This window comes from Daphnia pulex, chromosome 4, assembly GCF_021134715.1.
Source record: "Daphnia pulex isolate KAP4 chromosome 4, ASM2113471v1".
NCBI lineage: Eukaryota > Metazoa > Arthropoda > Branchiopoda > Diplostraca > Daphniidae > Daphnia > Daphnia pulex.
The window spans coordinates 3,235,445-3,249,047 of NC_060020.1; the positions used below are offsets into that span (position 1 = coordinate 3,235,445).

The 13,603-nt window shown below is 37.7% G+C and overlaps 4 protein-coding genes and 2 long non-coding RNA genes across 10 annotated transcripts; 3 read left to right on the top strand and 3 right to left on the bottom strand.

The window, feature by feature from the left end:
- The first annotated feature begins 104 nt into the window (after positions 1-104).
- LOC124192454 (cytoplasmic tRNA 2-thiolation protein 2-B-like) lies at positions 105-2,042 on the top strand. 2 transcript variants are annotated; one of them, XM_046585732.1, is made up of 6 exons: positions 105-327; positions 389-463; positions 528-733; positions 800-1,188; positions 1,259-1,387; positions 1,475-2,042. In XM_046585732.1, exons 1-6 carry the CDS (start codon positions 260-262, stop codon positions 2,006-2,008), a joined length of 1,401 nt encoding a protein of 466 aa, XP_046441688.1. In that variant the 5' UTR covers positions 105-259; the 3' UTR covers positions 2,009-2,042. The 2 variants fall into 2 exon arrangements, with proteins under 2 accessions (XP_046441688.1, XP_046441689.1); XM_046585733.1 differs by having other exon boundaries at positions 120-327; positions 394-463.
- A 531-nt stretch (positions 2,043-2,573) lies between these two features.
- Positions 2,574-4,113, top strand: LOC124192457. Its single transcript, XM_046585737.1, has 5 exons — positions 2,574-3,119; positions 3,190-3,527; positions 3,607-3,684; positions 3,751-3,937; positions 4,061-4,113. Exons 2-5 carry the CDS (start codon positions 3,502-3,504, stop codon positions 4,076-4,078), a joined length of 309 nt encoding a protein of 102 aa, XP_046441693.1. The 5' UTR covers positions 2,574-3,119; positions 3,190-3,501; the 3' UTR covers positions 4,079-4,113.
- Positions 4,114-4,172: 59 nt separating this feature from the next.
- LOC124192458 lies at positions 4,173-5,066 on the top strand. Its single transcript, XR_006873722.1, has 3 exons — positions 4,173-4,364; positions 4,426-4,571; positions 4,793-5,066. It is a non-coding gene; the product is annotated as an uncharacterized LOC124192458 (long non-coding RNA).
- Positions 5,067-5,726: 660 nt separating this feature from the next.
- On the bottom strand, positions 5,727-7,054 carry LOC124192459. The gene is made up of 3 exons (XR_006873723.1): positions 6,556-7,054; positions 6,147-6,468; positions 5,727-6,085 (listed from the first exon to the last, which is right to left on the bottom strand). It is a non-coding gene; the product is annotated as an uncharacterized LOC124192459 (long non-coding RNA).
- A 1,295-nt stretch (positions 7,055-8,349) lies between these two features.
- On the bottom strand, positions 8,350-12,166 carry LOC124192460 (potassium channel subfamily K member 10-like). Of its 4 annotated transcripts, none has more exons than XM_046585740.1 (8): positions 11,818-11,962; positions 10,673-10,858; positions 10,307-10,428; positions 10,002-10,200; positions 9,847-9,932; positions 9,610-9,777; positions 9,363-9,551; positions 8,350-9,301 (listed from the first exon to the last, which is right to left on the bottom strand). In XM_046585740.1, exons 2-8 carry the CDS (start codon positions 10,845-10,847, stop codon positions 8,630-8,632), a joined length of 1,611 nt encoding a protein of 536 aa, XP_046441696.1. In that variant the 5' UTR covers positions 10,848-10,858; positions 11,818-11,962; the 3' UTR covers positions 8,350-8,629. The 4 variants fall into 4 exon arrangements, with proteins under 4 accessions (XP_046441696.1, XP_046441695.1, XP_046441697.1 ...); XM_046585739.1 differs by lacking the exon at positions 11,818-11,962 and adding an exon at positions 10,946-11,783; XM_046585741.1 differs by lacking the exons at positions 10,307-10,428; positions 10,673-10,858 and adding an exon at positions 12,051-12,166 and having other exon boundaries at positions 11,818-11,963.
- On the bottom strand, positions 11,956-13,492 carry LOC124192525 (dnaJ-like protein 60). The gene is made up of 6 exons (XM_046585884.1): positions 13,187-13,492; positions 13,021-13,114; positions 12,771-12,961; positions 12,515-12,688; positions 12,331-12,452; positions 11,956-12,176 (listed from the first exon to the last, which is right to left on the bottom strand). The coding sequence occupies exons 1-6, from the start codon at positions 13,210-13,212 to the stop codon at positions 11,956-11,958; spliced, it is 828 nt and encodes a 275-aa protein (XP_046441840.1). The 5' UTR covers positions 13,213-13,492.
- Positions 13,493-13,603: the final 111 nt, after the last annotated feature.

Genomic DNA, 13,603 nt, shown 5'->3' on the forward strand with positions numbered 1-13,603 from the left:
GTTACGTATTTTGATTATTTTATGTAAGTTAGAGAATAAATTTCAAGATATTATCAAAATAAAATATTAATGTCAGTTGTTTGGCAAGCATGTTAATTAGCAGACGACATATTTAGTTATTTACTGCAACGTGATTCCTGATTCGGGAATTTTGATCGTGTAATCGTGTAAATGCGTACTCTGCCTCGTTTTGACAATCTAATTTTTTAGTAATTTGATAATTTTATATCAGCATACCTCTTACCTCTATAATAAGCTCATGATGTGTTCTATTAACGAAGAAAACTTAGCCGAAGAGACCATGGTCGCAACTCCCAAACTATCAGTGTAAGATTTGGTTATTTGCTTGTAACCCGAAACTACCATTTAAACAAAAATTGTCATTTAGTACAGATGCAATATGCCGCAGATGTAACATACTAAAGGCTCAAGTTCTTCTACGTAAAACAGATCCATACTGTCGGTGAGTCTAAAACGAACTTAAAAAAAAATCTTCTTAATTCATCATCAAAAATTTTTTGTTTCAGTGATTGTTTTATGAAGTATGCTGTCCATAAATTCCGTTCCACGATTGGGAAAGCACATGCTCTTAAACATAATGAACATGTTTTATTGGCATATTCTGGAGGATTATCTAGTGGGTCCATGGTAAAGCTTATTAAAGAAGGCTTGGATCTCTCAGAAAGTAAAAAAATTAAAATGGTGTTCAAACCTACTTTAGTACACATAGACGGTAATTCAAATTCAGTTGCCAGTATAAAGAAATCAGAATAATTCTTAGTTTCTATACCTTTCTTAGAAGGTTTAATTTTGAATCTTTCCAAACACGAAAGGAAAGAAACCACTGATTTTGTTCTTGAGCAGGCTAAAAAAAATGGCTTTGATGTTTACATCTGTAGCCTTGAGTACTGTTTAGCACCAGACCTCAATGACTTGAAGCTGGAAATGAATTCTTACCAAATCGAATCTTCTATTTATGAAAGCCAACTGGAGACGCTATTTGGTTCTGTGAAAAGTCTTACGGCAAAGGAAGATTTACTAATTCGTTTGAAACAGCGTTTGATCACACTTTTAGCTACTCGATTGAATCACGCAAAAGTATTTTTAGGTCCAAATGCTACTAGATTGGCCGGCCAACTTCTATCTGCTATCGGTCAAGGAAGGGGGGCTCAGATTGCCCATGAGATAGTAAGTTGTCGTCGATTCTTTCTACTTTATAACGAATAAATTAATTTCTTTACATTTTTCTTTACTACAGGGATTTACGGATTCTCGTACCGGTACTGTTTTTCTACGACCTATGCGTGAGTTTGTCGATAAAGAAGTGGCGTATTTAGCAAATTTCTTAGGGGTTGATTCAGTGTGCCTGCCTACATTGTCATCAAAGGTAATCTACTGTCGCACACAGTGCTGTTTGTGGTTGGCTTGAACATAACCTTTCATTAATTCTTAATTCTTCTTATTTCATTAATAGTTAGGTTCAACTGCCAGTATTGGGCGATTAACTGAAGACTTCGTAGTAACTTTGCAGACCAATTTTCCAGCTACAATTTCAACTTTATTTCGTATCAGTGATAAACTTAAATCAAACATTGCTGATCCGAATCCATCCGATTGTGAAAGAGATTCACTTTGTCTTTTATGCCTTTCGGCCATTGAAGAGTCCTCAGTTTGTAGTGCATCAACCGCTCGACACATTTCACAGACTATTTCGCGAAGTGGACCGAATGATGATTTGAGAAACCATTCATCGCAATCCGTTGGAACTGGTCAGCATCAGGACTCAACATCGTGCAATTCTAATTGCAATTCTCAGGGCAAACCGTGTTGTAAGACGTCGAATGACCAAATCCAGAGTGATTGGAGTGCTGTTCTTTGTTACGGATGTCGCATAACAATGGAAGATGTAAAAAAACCTGAACTGATGCCCATAAATTATCTTGAAGAACTTCGGCTGCGATCCCGTCGACAAGTGATGCGACAATCCGTAGAACAGTTCTTGTTGTAGTTCTGAATAATCGGTTTAAATAAATGTTAAACTGCAACATTGTCTTTACGGGTAATAGGGATTTTTTCATTTGTGAAGGAAAACAATGCACGCGACAGTTTGGTAACGTACGATACTATTTTTGAAAATCCATTTACGTTGAATTATGTAGAATTAATCGCATGTTTGTTTATTTTCTGAATTAATCTAAAATTATGAAACTACTTCGTGTGTCCTTCTTCGTGTGTCCTTGCCACGCACACAACACTGTGGAATTATTCGTATTCAACCTTGAATGAAATTTTTAAAAATTATTTCAAAATTGTTTCAAAACTACCCGAAGGGTTTCTGTTCGGGTTTTCGTTTTTTTTTTTTCCAAGGAACTTAAGGTTAGGCATTTTGGGACGGCTTAATTAATTTGAATTTATTTCAATAGTGAAAAAGTAATATCTTTTAATTCATACAATAATAATAATAATAAGGTTATTTGCAGAATTGCAGGATATTAGCATGGTAAATGATATTAGCCTATTAGGATTTAGGTTTAGGATAAGACATAAGAGACACACCATGTAAGAGATAGATAACCGAGTAATTCACATAGCGGCAATGCGGCATCGGAGCTCCATAAATTATTAAATTGGCAGCACTGCTTTCTGGTTGTCACGAAAGTTCGTCTGCAGTGCAAGTCTTCACTCTTCACAGTTCGTTCCATGGTTCGTTGACTTCGTTCAGTCGTTCAGTGTCTCAGTGTCTTGTTATATTCCCCCTCCCTGTCTCACGTCTTATTAGCCATATATGCTCACGATTCATAGCCCCACAAATATCTAAGTAAACTGTTGGACAGTATATCTAGCCTGAAATAGCAAGAGTTCTAATCTCCAGTCTACATTGGACTCAACATGTTACATGCTTCATCGTTCAACAAAATATTGATGCTGAAGGGAAAATGCTAACAAGTGAGAAAAAAAAACATTTATCCAAAAGTGAAGAATAGCAGAAGAAGGCAGCCCAGTTTTCGACTGCATGTTCCAGGTTCGTCAGAGAGGAGATTGATCAATTTCACTCAACTGTCGACTCGAATATTGGATGTTTTTAAAAAAGAAAATCTTCTGTAGACACAAGACACCAGGTAATTAGGAGACATTTTTATTTCGTTTATTTCTCTCTAAACCATAGCTAATGAGCATTTTACTCAACAGATCTTCAAATCAGAAATTCAAATTAAGAAATTCAAATCTCAAAAAAGATCTTCAACAGATCTAGAAACACAAAGGTGATGGAATTCATCTTTGTGGCCAATAGAGCTCTACCGCTTGACAGCATCTAGCCCGATGTCGTTAAAGATTTCCATCACGGCCCCATGGATAACTCGCTTTCTTGGATCTACTCATTGGCCTCACCTCTGTTTCTGGCCTAATGTCTCGTTTTTCTGCACAAACGGTCTCAACTCGTTGAGTGAATTATCGCTTTGTAAGTTCGAACCCTCTATATGCGTGTCCCGCTGAGAAGAAATGGCGACCAAAGCCGGCAATGGAAGGTAAAAACGGTCACCGTCACAGAGGAGTGAAGTTAGCAATTTTTTCAATTTTTGTTTCAATTTTGTTTCATGTTTATAGCTTGGGATGGGACAGTTGTTTTTTTCTGAACATGTTTCCTACAGAAAATGCATTGACAGACAAGTCAAGCAAGACAAGGTATTATTCTTCCTTCAAAAATTTTTAACTTTTATTTGATGCCATAAACTGTATCTTCTGTCATAGAGGAAGCTATGTGAACATAATCAAGGCCATGGGTAATCTTCAGGTTTATTCACCAACTTTGGGGAAGTCACATGAAAAGATGCAGGGCACTACCAGCATGTGTATTTTTCTGAATTTTTTACTCAAGCAGTTGGTGCTGTTGCCTTACAGCCACAGGCAGGAAAATTATGCTTTGGTTCAGAAAATTGTAAGTTTAATTTTTTGTCTTGACCCCAACACTTTCTGTTAATATAATAGATTTTTATTTTTATGTTGAAAGAGTTAAAAAGTCTGAAAAGCTAACTAAAAAGTGTGTGTATTTGTGTCATAGGGAAAGCTGCTGGAGTAATCTGGTGTTGATGCTCATTTGATTCATTTCGTGCCAGCTAGTGAAAGCCGAAAGGCATGTCGAATTCAAGTTGAGCTGCTGCGGGCTGTCTCTGAAAGCAAGCAATCCAGCCGTTGCGTTCAGTCATTTGAACAGGAATCTAATGGCTGTCAATAGATGGCTGTCAAAAGTTGAATGTCCACCAGATAGCGCGAGTGTCTTCAGGGACGCATTTCGGCCATTTTGTTCCAAGAAGCAGCAGAAATGGGTTGCTGGTCGTGACGTTTCTCACGATGAAAATTAAAAGGTATTTATTGTTAATTTCTTAATGTTTATTGATTGTAAAATGTTTATGTGAAAATTTACAGGTTATTTATCACGTAGAAACCAATTTGCCAAATCATTCATCTCAGAGTTGGAATTTGGAATTGCCTGTACATTGCCGAAATGGCGTGCCTCGTGTGTCTCGCTGCCTGTTCTTAGGCGTACGTCTCATCCCATGCAACAGTAAAAAGTAATTATTTTGATCAAATGTCTTGTAAAAGTACTACAGATTTAGTTAACATGACTAGAGAGTAGACCAATTGACTCCGCTACTATAGAAATTTTGAATTGACAAAGTTATTCTGTTGGGCTGCGCAGTTATCTGTTACTCTTTGTAATTTTTTTTGTTCTATTGAGTATGCATGTGTACACAGTTGTGTTTCTCGAAAATAATTTTCCTTTCTTGAACAGGTATAAAAAACACTTTAACGCTGTTGGCCACCTTGTTGCAGCCAAATGGTGAAAGGTGTGACGAAGACAGATTAATCCGGTGTATGCAGCATGAGGTTGCAGTGTAATCCAGAAGTAGCTGCGCTGGTGTTACCCTGAAATTGCTGTGCTGAGCTAGCTGCTGAGCTGTTCCATCTTGATTCCTGACTTGAAAATTTTGTGTTGTTTGCCTGCCAGTATTTTGTGTTGTGACTTCAAATAGTTTGATCTGTCGTCTTTTGAGTTTTCATTCAATCATGCAGTATACGACTGAGGCAACTTGATCAATATCAGGTTTGACACAGTCGAGAACTGCTAGATAAAACAAGCTTTCTGCGCCAAACAAATAATAACTTGCATATAACTTGCATCATGTTATTATCGCGGTAGAGAAAGCGACAGGCCCCCCCCCCCTGGGGGCCACAGGGAAAATATGTATGACAATATTATAAATTTTGAAATAAACTTATTATGAATAAAATTTAATATATAAAATTGTTCGAATAAAATTTTCGCAAAATTTTTTTAATAACTTGTTGTAAGGGGGATTTTTTTAAATTTTTTTTCAAAAACAAAAGTCTGGACTTAGCAGAAATAATGGAAGGTGGACTTTGAATTTTTGAGCATACATTGGTTGTTGGACTTTGAATTTTAGTGATACAAAAAAATTGTATTGTTATTGAAATGGTAAACAAAATGAGTTTGAATTTTTATTGTTGTATTTTTTATTGTTTTGTTTAAGTTCACAAAGCATTCAGAAATAGTTTCTCACATCATGCGATATCAAAAGAAAGAAAGGTACTTCAGGAGAAAATAGAGACATACACGTGATTTTTCGATCAATCTTATATTATCTTTCAACACATCCAGAGAAATACTTCGATGTATAGGTCGGAGCAACATAAGTAGTGGTGACATAGTCGGGAGAATTGCTGGTTTAATACATATGAACCTCAGATGGTAGTACTTTGGAGCAGGGTAATACTTAAATTCCTCGATGTGGTATTCCAGGCTGCGTACGTGGATGTGTAACAGGCGGCTTCTTCGGTGTAGTACTTGGGAGCTGCGGTGTTGTAGCTAGGTGTAGCGTAGGTCGTGGTGTAGTAGACTGGAGCATCAGTACGAAAGAGCAGCTTCTGGATAGTAAGTAGGGACTGCGTAATACTTGGTCGCCTCAGTTGTGGTTGTGTAGATCAGACAGAGAAGGACTTTCCCGCTTCGGTGTAGTATTCGGCCGTTTTGGTGGAGTAATCAGCGGGAGCCTCGGTGTAGCAACTGGGAACAGAGTAGTACTTAGAAAAATAGGTGCAGTAAGTAAATGAGAACATAGTAATACTTCGGAGCCTCGGTGTAGTCGGATGGGACAGCATGCATTGTCATGTAGTAATCCGTCGCCTTGGTGGTGTAGTAACTCGGGGCAGAGTAATACTTCAGGGCGTCAGTGTAATGACCCGGGGCAGCGTAAGTTGTGGTATAAAACTCCGGTGCTTCAGTGGTGTAGTACTTGAAGACTTCGGTGCAGGAACTGGTCGTTGCGTAAGTTAGGAAGGCGGCGGCGTTGCGGTTTAGTTTGCGGAATACCACGGAGACATTGGTACATCAGTGGTCGACCCAGCCATCAACGATACAAAATCCAACAGGAGCAAGACGCCAGTTATCTAAACAAGAAATAAATTTAAACATTAGAACAACATTAGAACAAAATGAATTGATACAAAAATCAATGTAAAAAAAAGAATATTTACCCATAATTGAGAATCGGTTACACGATGAGGAATCCAGTTGGTGACAGATAAGGCACTGCTGGGCACGACTTCTTTTTTCAACGACTCCTTTTACGCACAGTAATTCTTCGGTACGTAGGTGTAGTAGCTCGGGGCAACGTAGGTTGTAGTGTAGTACTTAAGCGCTTCGGTGTCGTAGTAATGCGGGGCCTCGGTGTAGTAGGCAGGGGCAGCATACATAGACGTGTAGTATTGCGGTTGTAGTACTTAGGAGCCTCGGTGTAGTACTCCGCCTCTGGTGATGTAACTCGGGGTTCGGGGTAGCAACTCGGGGCATCATGAATTGTAACACTCTCGAGCCTTGGTGGTGTAGGAACCGGTTGTTGCGTATGTTGTTGTTGTGTAGTAAGGCGGCAGCATTGCGGTTTGGCATCCGCCATACCCAGGAGACATCGGTACACCAGTGGTCGACCCAGCCATTAACAATACAACACCCAACAGCATACGACGCCTTAGTTAACTAGACAGCGAACAAATTGAAACATTAATACTCAATAGTAACTTACATAATAAAACAAACAGAAAATAATTGCCATTATCAAATAATTCCATATAAAGACAGAATATTTACCCATGGTTGCGAACTGGCAATACGGTGAAGAAGGCAGATGGAGAGTGCGCTGCAGTTGTTTCCGTGTCGGAGATGCTCACTCGACTGACTTTCCTTCGCCTTTTCTCTCTCCTTTTATACGATTTTTTTTCACATCCTCACCTCTAAAGCCTTGCGGGTGTTCTACCTGCTTGATAATGAAGCAAAACGGCCGTCCTCACCCAACCTCTAGACCACTGCATATATGACAAGTTTTACCTTTTATGTAATGATCTCCCTGACCTTCGAGCGTTAAGGACATGCAAACTAACCTTTCCTTCTACAGGTAGACGTTGCCGGGGATGGGTCTACAAAAACAAATATCAAAATGAATACCAAATGGTTATACGTAACACATCCCGTTCTTACCCAACCTCTACACCACTGCATGACACGTTTTTCGTAAAGATCTCCGTGACCTTCGGAGTGTTACTGGCCTTTCCTTCTGCAGGTTGCTGGGGGTGGGTCTACAACAACCAATATCAAAATGAATACCAAATGGTTGTGTAACACGTGTCGTTCTCACCCAACCTCTAAACCACATGACGCGTTTTTCGTAATGGTCTCCGTTACCTTCTGGTGTGAAGGACATGCGGACGTTCCCTTCCTTTTGCAGGTTGACTTTGCTGGGGATGGGTCTACACACAAAAATATCAAAATGAAATACCAAATGGTTATGTAACGCATCCCGTTCTTACCCAACCTCTACACCACTGCATGAAACTTTTTACCTTTTACATAATGATTTCTGTGACCTTCGAGTGTGAAGGACATGCAAACTGGCCTTTCCTTCTGCAGGTTAACGTTGATGGGGATTGGAATGGGTCTAACGGTCTACAACAACCAATATAAAAATGAATACTAAATGGTTATGGTATGGCTGAAAAACTCACTTTGACACTTTATTTCCTTTCCTTCGGTGAATGAATAAATCTTCCATTTCGAACCATTTGAAGGATAGTCGGCTTTTTTGAATTTATTCCACTGCAACCTTATGAAAGTTTCAAACACATGATCAATACATATTGATTTCACGATGTACACACAGTTGAGCCTTGTGAAGTGAATGTAAATAACGCCTCCACAAAGTTCCTATTTGGTCGATTGTCGCTTTCCCTAAAATTTCAAGTAATCTCACGATATAAAATGACGACGTATATCCGGCGTATAGTTCCCAACGAAGAAAATTGTATTTATTCAATGCCTTTTTTTCGGTAATGATTAATTCTAGACAGTATCAGTCTATCACGTGAAATTTTTACATGGATTATCAAGAGATTCGACCGACAGAATACAACAACATGATTGAAGTATTAAGAGAACAAATATTGTACGTGCCGCCGTTATTTTATCATACTCATAAAATTACTAACAAGTGATTTAAAGTTAATGTGGAATGAAAACTCATGATTACGTAACCAATCTCTTTCACCGATAATATACATTTTATCGGTATGACAAATCATATTGTTTCGAAGCACTGTTCTCTCGAGAGACCTGAACGCGGTCCAAAATATGGCAAAATTCGACAACAGTCGCATTTGGCAAATCTGTTTGTGTGTTGCTGTCCGCGTTAGAAATTGTTCCAGTTGATGATACATCTAGATTCAGTGTAAAAAAATCCGAAGCGGGCTTAAATTGAAACGATGAATCGAACGAATCTCGGTTAGGTGAAAATCTTTCACTAAAGCTACGCTTAAATTCGTGCGGATTCTCTAATTTTGCTACGTTGTTTAGCATCAATCGTTGTTTGCTTTTCATTGACCCATCGCAGTTCAAAATTGCATGATCATGATTCTCACTTACATGTCGTACGCGTCTATTTATCGCAAAGAGATGCGGATGCACATTACCCATTTTTAAGTTGGTTTCCACTTTTGGGGAAGGTGCTGGTGAACGAGGAGCATGAGCAGTGCGGCTATTCTTAGGTAGATGCAACGATCGTCGAATGCGTTGAAATGTAGATCCCAAGTCAACTTCATTGATTTCTTTGGTATGTTCAATTTCGGTTGTAGAAGTGTCAGGACTAGAAAGATCGTCATCTTCATTTTCGTCGCACAAAGCTGAAGCTAAGCGAGTCAACAGTTGGACAGGATCCTCATTAAATTCGATTCCTTCCTACAAGACATCAATAGATAAGTTATTGTAGCATGAATCACAATTTTATTGAGTTAATTACCAGGGATTTTCGAAAGGAACCATTGTTGCATGTAATATCTCTATCGATGTAATTAGTTTTACCAAATCCATTGCTTCCTGTGACTTCGAATTGTTTACGCGAATCTTTATCCACAATGTTTTCTTCGGAATAAAGAGAAGGTTGACTGTAGGTGCGGAATAATCCCTTCCGTGCTGGTCTGCCTATGGGCTACAATTGAAGAAATTTTTATCGCAGACAGTTTTACGATTAATTATGACAAGAATACCTTTATTTTCAGAACTCTAATCTGGTTCACTAGTTGGCGCAACGCAATAGCGTCTTTGGATAACGCTTTTCTGGTGGTACGAATACGAGCCGCCATTCTTCTTTCTAGCGCTACAACTGGGGCTACTACTGACCTTGATCGCAAACCTTTGGTGATGATATTGATGACCTACAAGCCATAAAAAAGGGTATTACTATTATAGTCACTTTAAATTACCATTTAACCAATTCAACTTACCATAATCAGGTATCCAAGGCCAAATAATATCCAAATAATTATGAAAGAACGATAAGCAGAAGTCCAACGCCCGACATCATTTTGCCCTTGTTTTTTTTTTAATGGAAACACTTTAAAATATTGTGCCTTTTATTTTGTTATCTTACCACACGTACCTGCGACAAGATCGCCGAAACCAATGGTGGTTAAGGTAATAAATGCGTAGTAAAATGAATCAATGTAATTCCATCCCTCCACAATGGCAAAGAGTCCGGCCGGAATCACGAGAAAAACGACGAGTCCGGGAATAAAATACAATAAAACATCCGCCAGTACCACAAAAGCAGTGGAGCGATTACTTGAACGGCTCACAAGCTTCAAAAAGAAGAAAATGTAGGACAAACATTATTTACTTAAATTTTAAGCAAAGAAAAACAAATAAAGGTACAAAAAAATGACAATAATTATTCTTTATCATTACTTTAGCGCCAAAATGATCTCCTAACGCAGCAAATAATATTCCGTTGAGAGGAATGCCAATAAGAGCAAAAAATATGCAAAATAATCTACCGGGAGCCGAGGACGGTGCCAAATGGCCGTAACCTTCGAAATATAAAACATAATTATAAAATGCAAATAAGGAGGGCAATGCCGAATTAATAAATCGACACGCACAACAAGTTGTAAAATGCAAAAAAAAAAAAAATCTTGAGCTAGTTCTATATGACTGACGTTTGACGTTTCAATACAGGCTGTAGCTGTCGAATGCGGAGAGGTTGTTGTGTAAATTCTTAATTTCTATTGTTGCATTACTCAAAAATAACGATAAAAATGGAGCATACGCTACCAATGGTGGATGCAACAGTAACGGCTACAAAAAAACTATTGTAAAGGGTCCATTTCTTGGGAGGTACTGAATGATTGTTGATAAGGGTCGGTTGATTAATTTTTTCGGCAATTTGAATCCATACTTCCTCTCGGCCTACGAGATCGATTTCATTTGTCCCATTTGTTTCACACATAATCAATTTATCTGTGGATTGAAAAAAAAAATTACGGCGGATGTCGATAATTTTTAAAGGAATGTATCGGCTTTGGCAGAGCAAGAGAAAATACAGACCGTAAATAACATTCCTAAGATTGCCTAATTCCTGCGAGCGAATCTCTTCTTCCGGTGACTCAAAAAACATAAAAACAACAGCACCGAGCAACAAATAGAGGATAAAAAAGAATAAAAGCGCAAACCACTGTCTCCAATTCATTTTAAATAAACAAGTATTGGTATCAATATCCAATTTTTAAAAATATTTCATCACTTCTTGAAAAAAAAAAATTAAGTAATCGGTGAGGCCTGAATCCTGAAACACGGTATTGACTGATGAACGGTCGAACTACTGAATGGGCGAAATAAGCAATGACGAGAGCCTTTTAGCTCAGGTTTTGTTTATAAAGGATTTCGCTATAAAAACGATGAAAGCCTTAAGGGATCGCACTTATTCTAATGCACACCGATGACTATATCAAGTATCGCGCGGTCCGTTTTGTTTCCAGAAACGATTGTTCCTTTTCGGCTATACACACCATTTTCTCTTTACTCTTTATGGAAAGCACACGCTAATCAAAAGACCTTGCAATTTTTCAATAGAAATTCTCTATCACGGAAGTTAGTCCACAATGGAGAGGGTTGACAAAAATAGAAACCATTTTAATGAAATTTTGTTTTTTTGCAAGACGCAACTAAATGTTTGATAAAAAAAACTTAATAACTAGTTATCAACCCTGAAAATGCATTACATCAACTTAACACCTGAAGCAAATATTCTCCTTTTAGCAAATTCAAGAGGCTTGGCAATTTTTCAACTTCAATTCAAGATATTGAAGACCAGTTTAAAACTAGTTTTTAAATTGAAATTAGCCTTTTTTTCTTAGAAAAACATACCTATTCTTTTACGTAAAGAAACGTCAAAATTAACATGAGAAAATTTCACTTACTTGATAAAATGCAACACGGAAATGGTCTCGAGGAATCCCAAATTTGCCAACCATTATTGCACACGACCGAATGAGAGTGTGGACTGTGGACTCCTTGAGGTTGTAATCAGAGCTATCAGGGAGTTGGAACCGTCACCTTCAAAACTCTAAAACAATATGTGGTAACAATGCTATGTAATTCAACAATCTCAGTATCGCTTGCGGAAGTAACGATTTATTAACTCTGACCATACTTAGTAAGGCACGCGCACGCCGGAACTCCTGATTTAATGTCGCAAAGAAAAGTTTTGCTGTCCTCAAACAAGCACAGCTTACAAAGTAGTAACCACGAGTTAATATACAATAAGCGCGAATAGCACCTATTCAAATGAAGGCATCTGAATTGGGCGTAAATTTTTTTGGAAAGAAGACTCTTTCGTCCATGTGCAATCTTTTTAACACTAAAATTCTGTATGTACATACAAAAGATACGCAGCTACTTATTTGATTTATCATTCGTTTCCCATTCCTTACTTAAGCGTTCTATTTGCTCACTGGTAGAACTTGCCAAAGCCTTCCTTCTAGTTTCCAGATACCAGTTGGTGCTTTCTTTATCGACTTGGTTAAGAACCTCCAAGGCTCTGGCAGATGATTTCCTGTTATATAATAAATACAGATTCAAGTAAAAGTACATGTCTTAAAAAATAGAGACACTCACTTAACAATTACAAAATGGAAGGCCGCTCCAACTAACATAAACACAACACAGCCAGCAGCAATGTATTTGTTAGATATTCTCTGCATTCCTTTAATCCCATAATAAGGTTTGTCTTTATAATATTTGTCCTTGGTTTTGTCTCTTGCTGACCAAAGAGTTTCATCTCTCCATTCACTAAAACATAATAGAAATACTGGAAAATTAGTTGGATAACAAAATAGTAATAATTTATTAAAAAATGGCTCACAAAACATACTTGACTTTTCCAAATGGTGCATTAGTTTCTACCCAACTGGAATAATTATCCACAGCTGCATATTTTCTACTCATCAGACTAGCATCATACAATTGCCTTTTGTATGGCTTTGACAAGACAGAATAAGCTTCATTTAGCTTAAGAAAAGACTTGTGGCAATCTGGGTCACTTTTGTTAACATCTGGGTGCACCTATTTATGTGTTGTAAAACATCATCAAATTCTTTTTAAATAAATAAAAATGCATTTACTTTTTTTGAAATTGAAACAAATGCATCTCTGATTTGTTTAGAAGAGCAGTTTTGTTTAAGTCCCAAAATTTCGTAATGGGTTTGTAACAGTGGGCTATAAAGACATATTGAGTCATTAAATATCTATAACTTTAAAACTAAATGGAGTAACTGTACAGGGACTTACTCCAATGATTTCTTTGTACCTGCCATTATTTTCGCCTAATGACAATAATAACCTCAAGTTCGTCGACCTAAAAAATTGTCGATAAATCTGACATGGGCACACGACGAAGTAGCTTGCCGCCTAATTAAAAGACTAGCTAATTTTAGGCTCGACAATTTTGGATTGTTGTCAAACCCTTTAATCCCTTCCCTGAAATTCTTCAGTCTACAAACAATAAAAAAAACTAGCTTAAAATTAAAAGCTAAACAACCGTGAACGAGAAGTGGATAAACCACCTCATCAGAATTACAACTTCACTTGTTTTTAAAAATCACTTCTGCTATTACTAAGTTACATAATACTTGCGCACTGCAATCTAGTGGTGTTTCAGTAAGTTATAAGAAATTAGCATTTTTGAAGTTCAATTGGTAGTTTTTT

Bases quoted from the DNA above. Each gene is read 5' to 3' on its own strand.
- LOC124192454 (XM_046585732.1), top strand. From the start codon at position 260: ATGATGTGTTCTATTAACGAAGAAAACTTAGCCGAAGAGACCATGGTC. The intron at 328-388 runs GTAAGATTTGGT...ATTGTCATTTAG, and splicing joins GCAACTCCCAAACTATCAGT to TACAGATGCAATATGCCGCA. The intron at 1,388-1,474 runs GTAATCTACTGT...TTTCATTAATAG, and splicing joins TGCCTACATTGTCATCAAAG to TTAGGTTCAACTGCCAGTAT.
- LOC124192457 (XM_046585737.1), top strand. From the start codon at position 3,502: ATGGCGACCAAAGCCGGCAATGGAAG. The intron at 3,528-3,606 runs GTAAAAACGGTC...TCATGTTTATAG, and splicing joins ACCAAAGCCGGCAATGGAAG to CTTGGGATGGGACAGTTGTT. The intron at 3,685-3,750 runs GTATTATTCTTC...CTTCTGTCATAG, and splicing joins GACAAGTCAAGCAAGACAAG to AGGAAGCTATGTGAACATAA.
- LOC124192460 (XM_046585739.1), bottom strand. From the start codon at position 11,087: ATGAATTGGAGACAGTGGTTTGCGCTTTTATTCTTTTTTATCCTCTAT. The intron at 10,201-10,306 runs GTAATGATAAAG...TTCTTTTTGAAG, and splicing joins GAGATCATTTTGGCGCTAAA to CTTGTGAGCCGTTCAAGTAA. The intron at 9,933-10,001 runs GTACGTGTGGTA...AAAAAAAACAAG, and splicing joins TTTCGGCGATCTTGTCGCAG to GGCAAAATGATGTCGGGCGT.
- LOC124192525 (XM_046585884.1), bottom strand. From the start codon at position 13,212: ATGGCAGGTACAAAGAAATCATTGGA. The intron at 12,962-13,020 runs GTAAATGCATTT...ACACATAAATAG, and splicing joins TTGTTTCAATTTCAAAAAAA to GTGCACCCAGATGTTAACAA. The intron at 12,453-12,514 runs GTGAGTGTCTCT...ATTATATAACAG, and splicing joins TTCCATTTTGTAATTGTTAA to GAAATCATCTGCCAGAGCCT.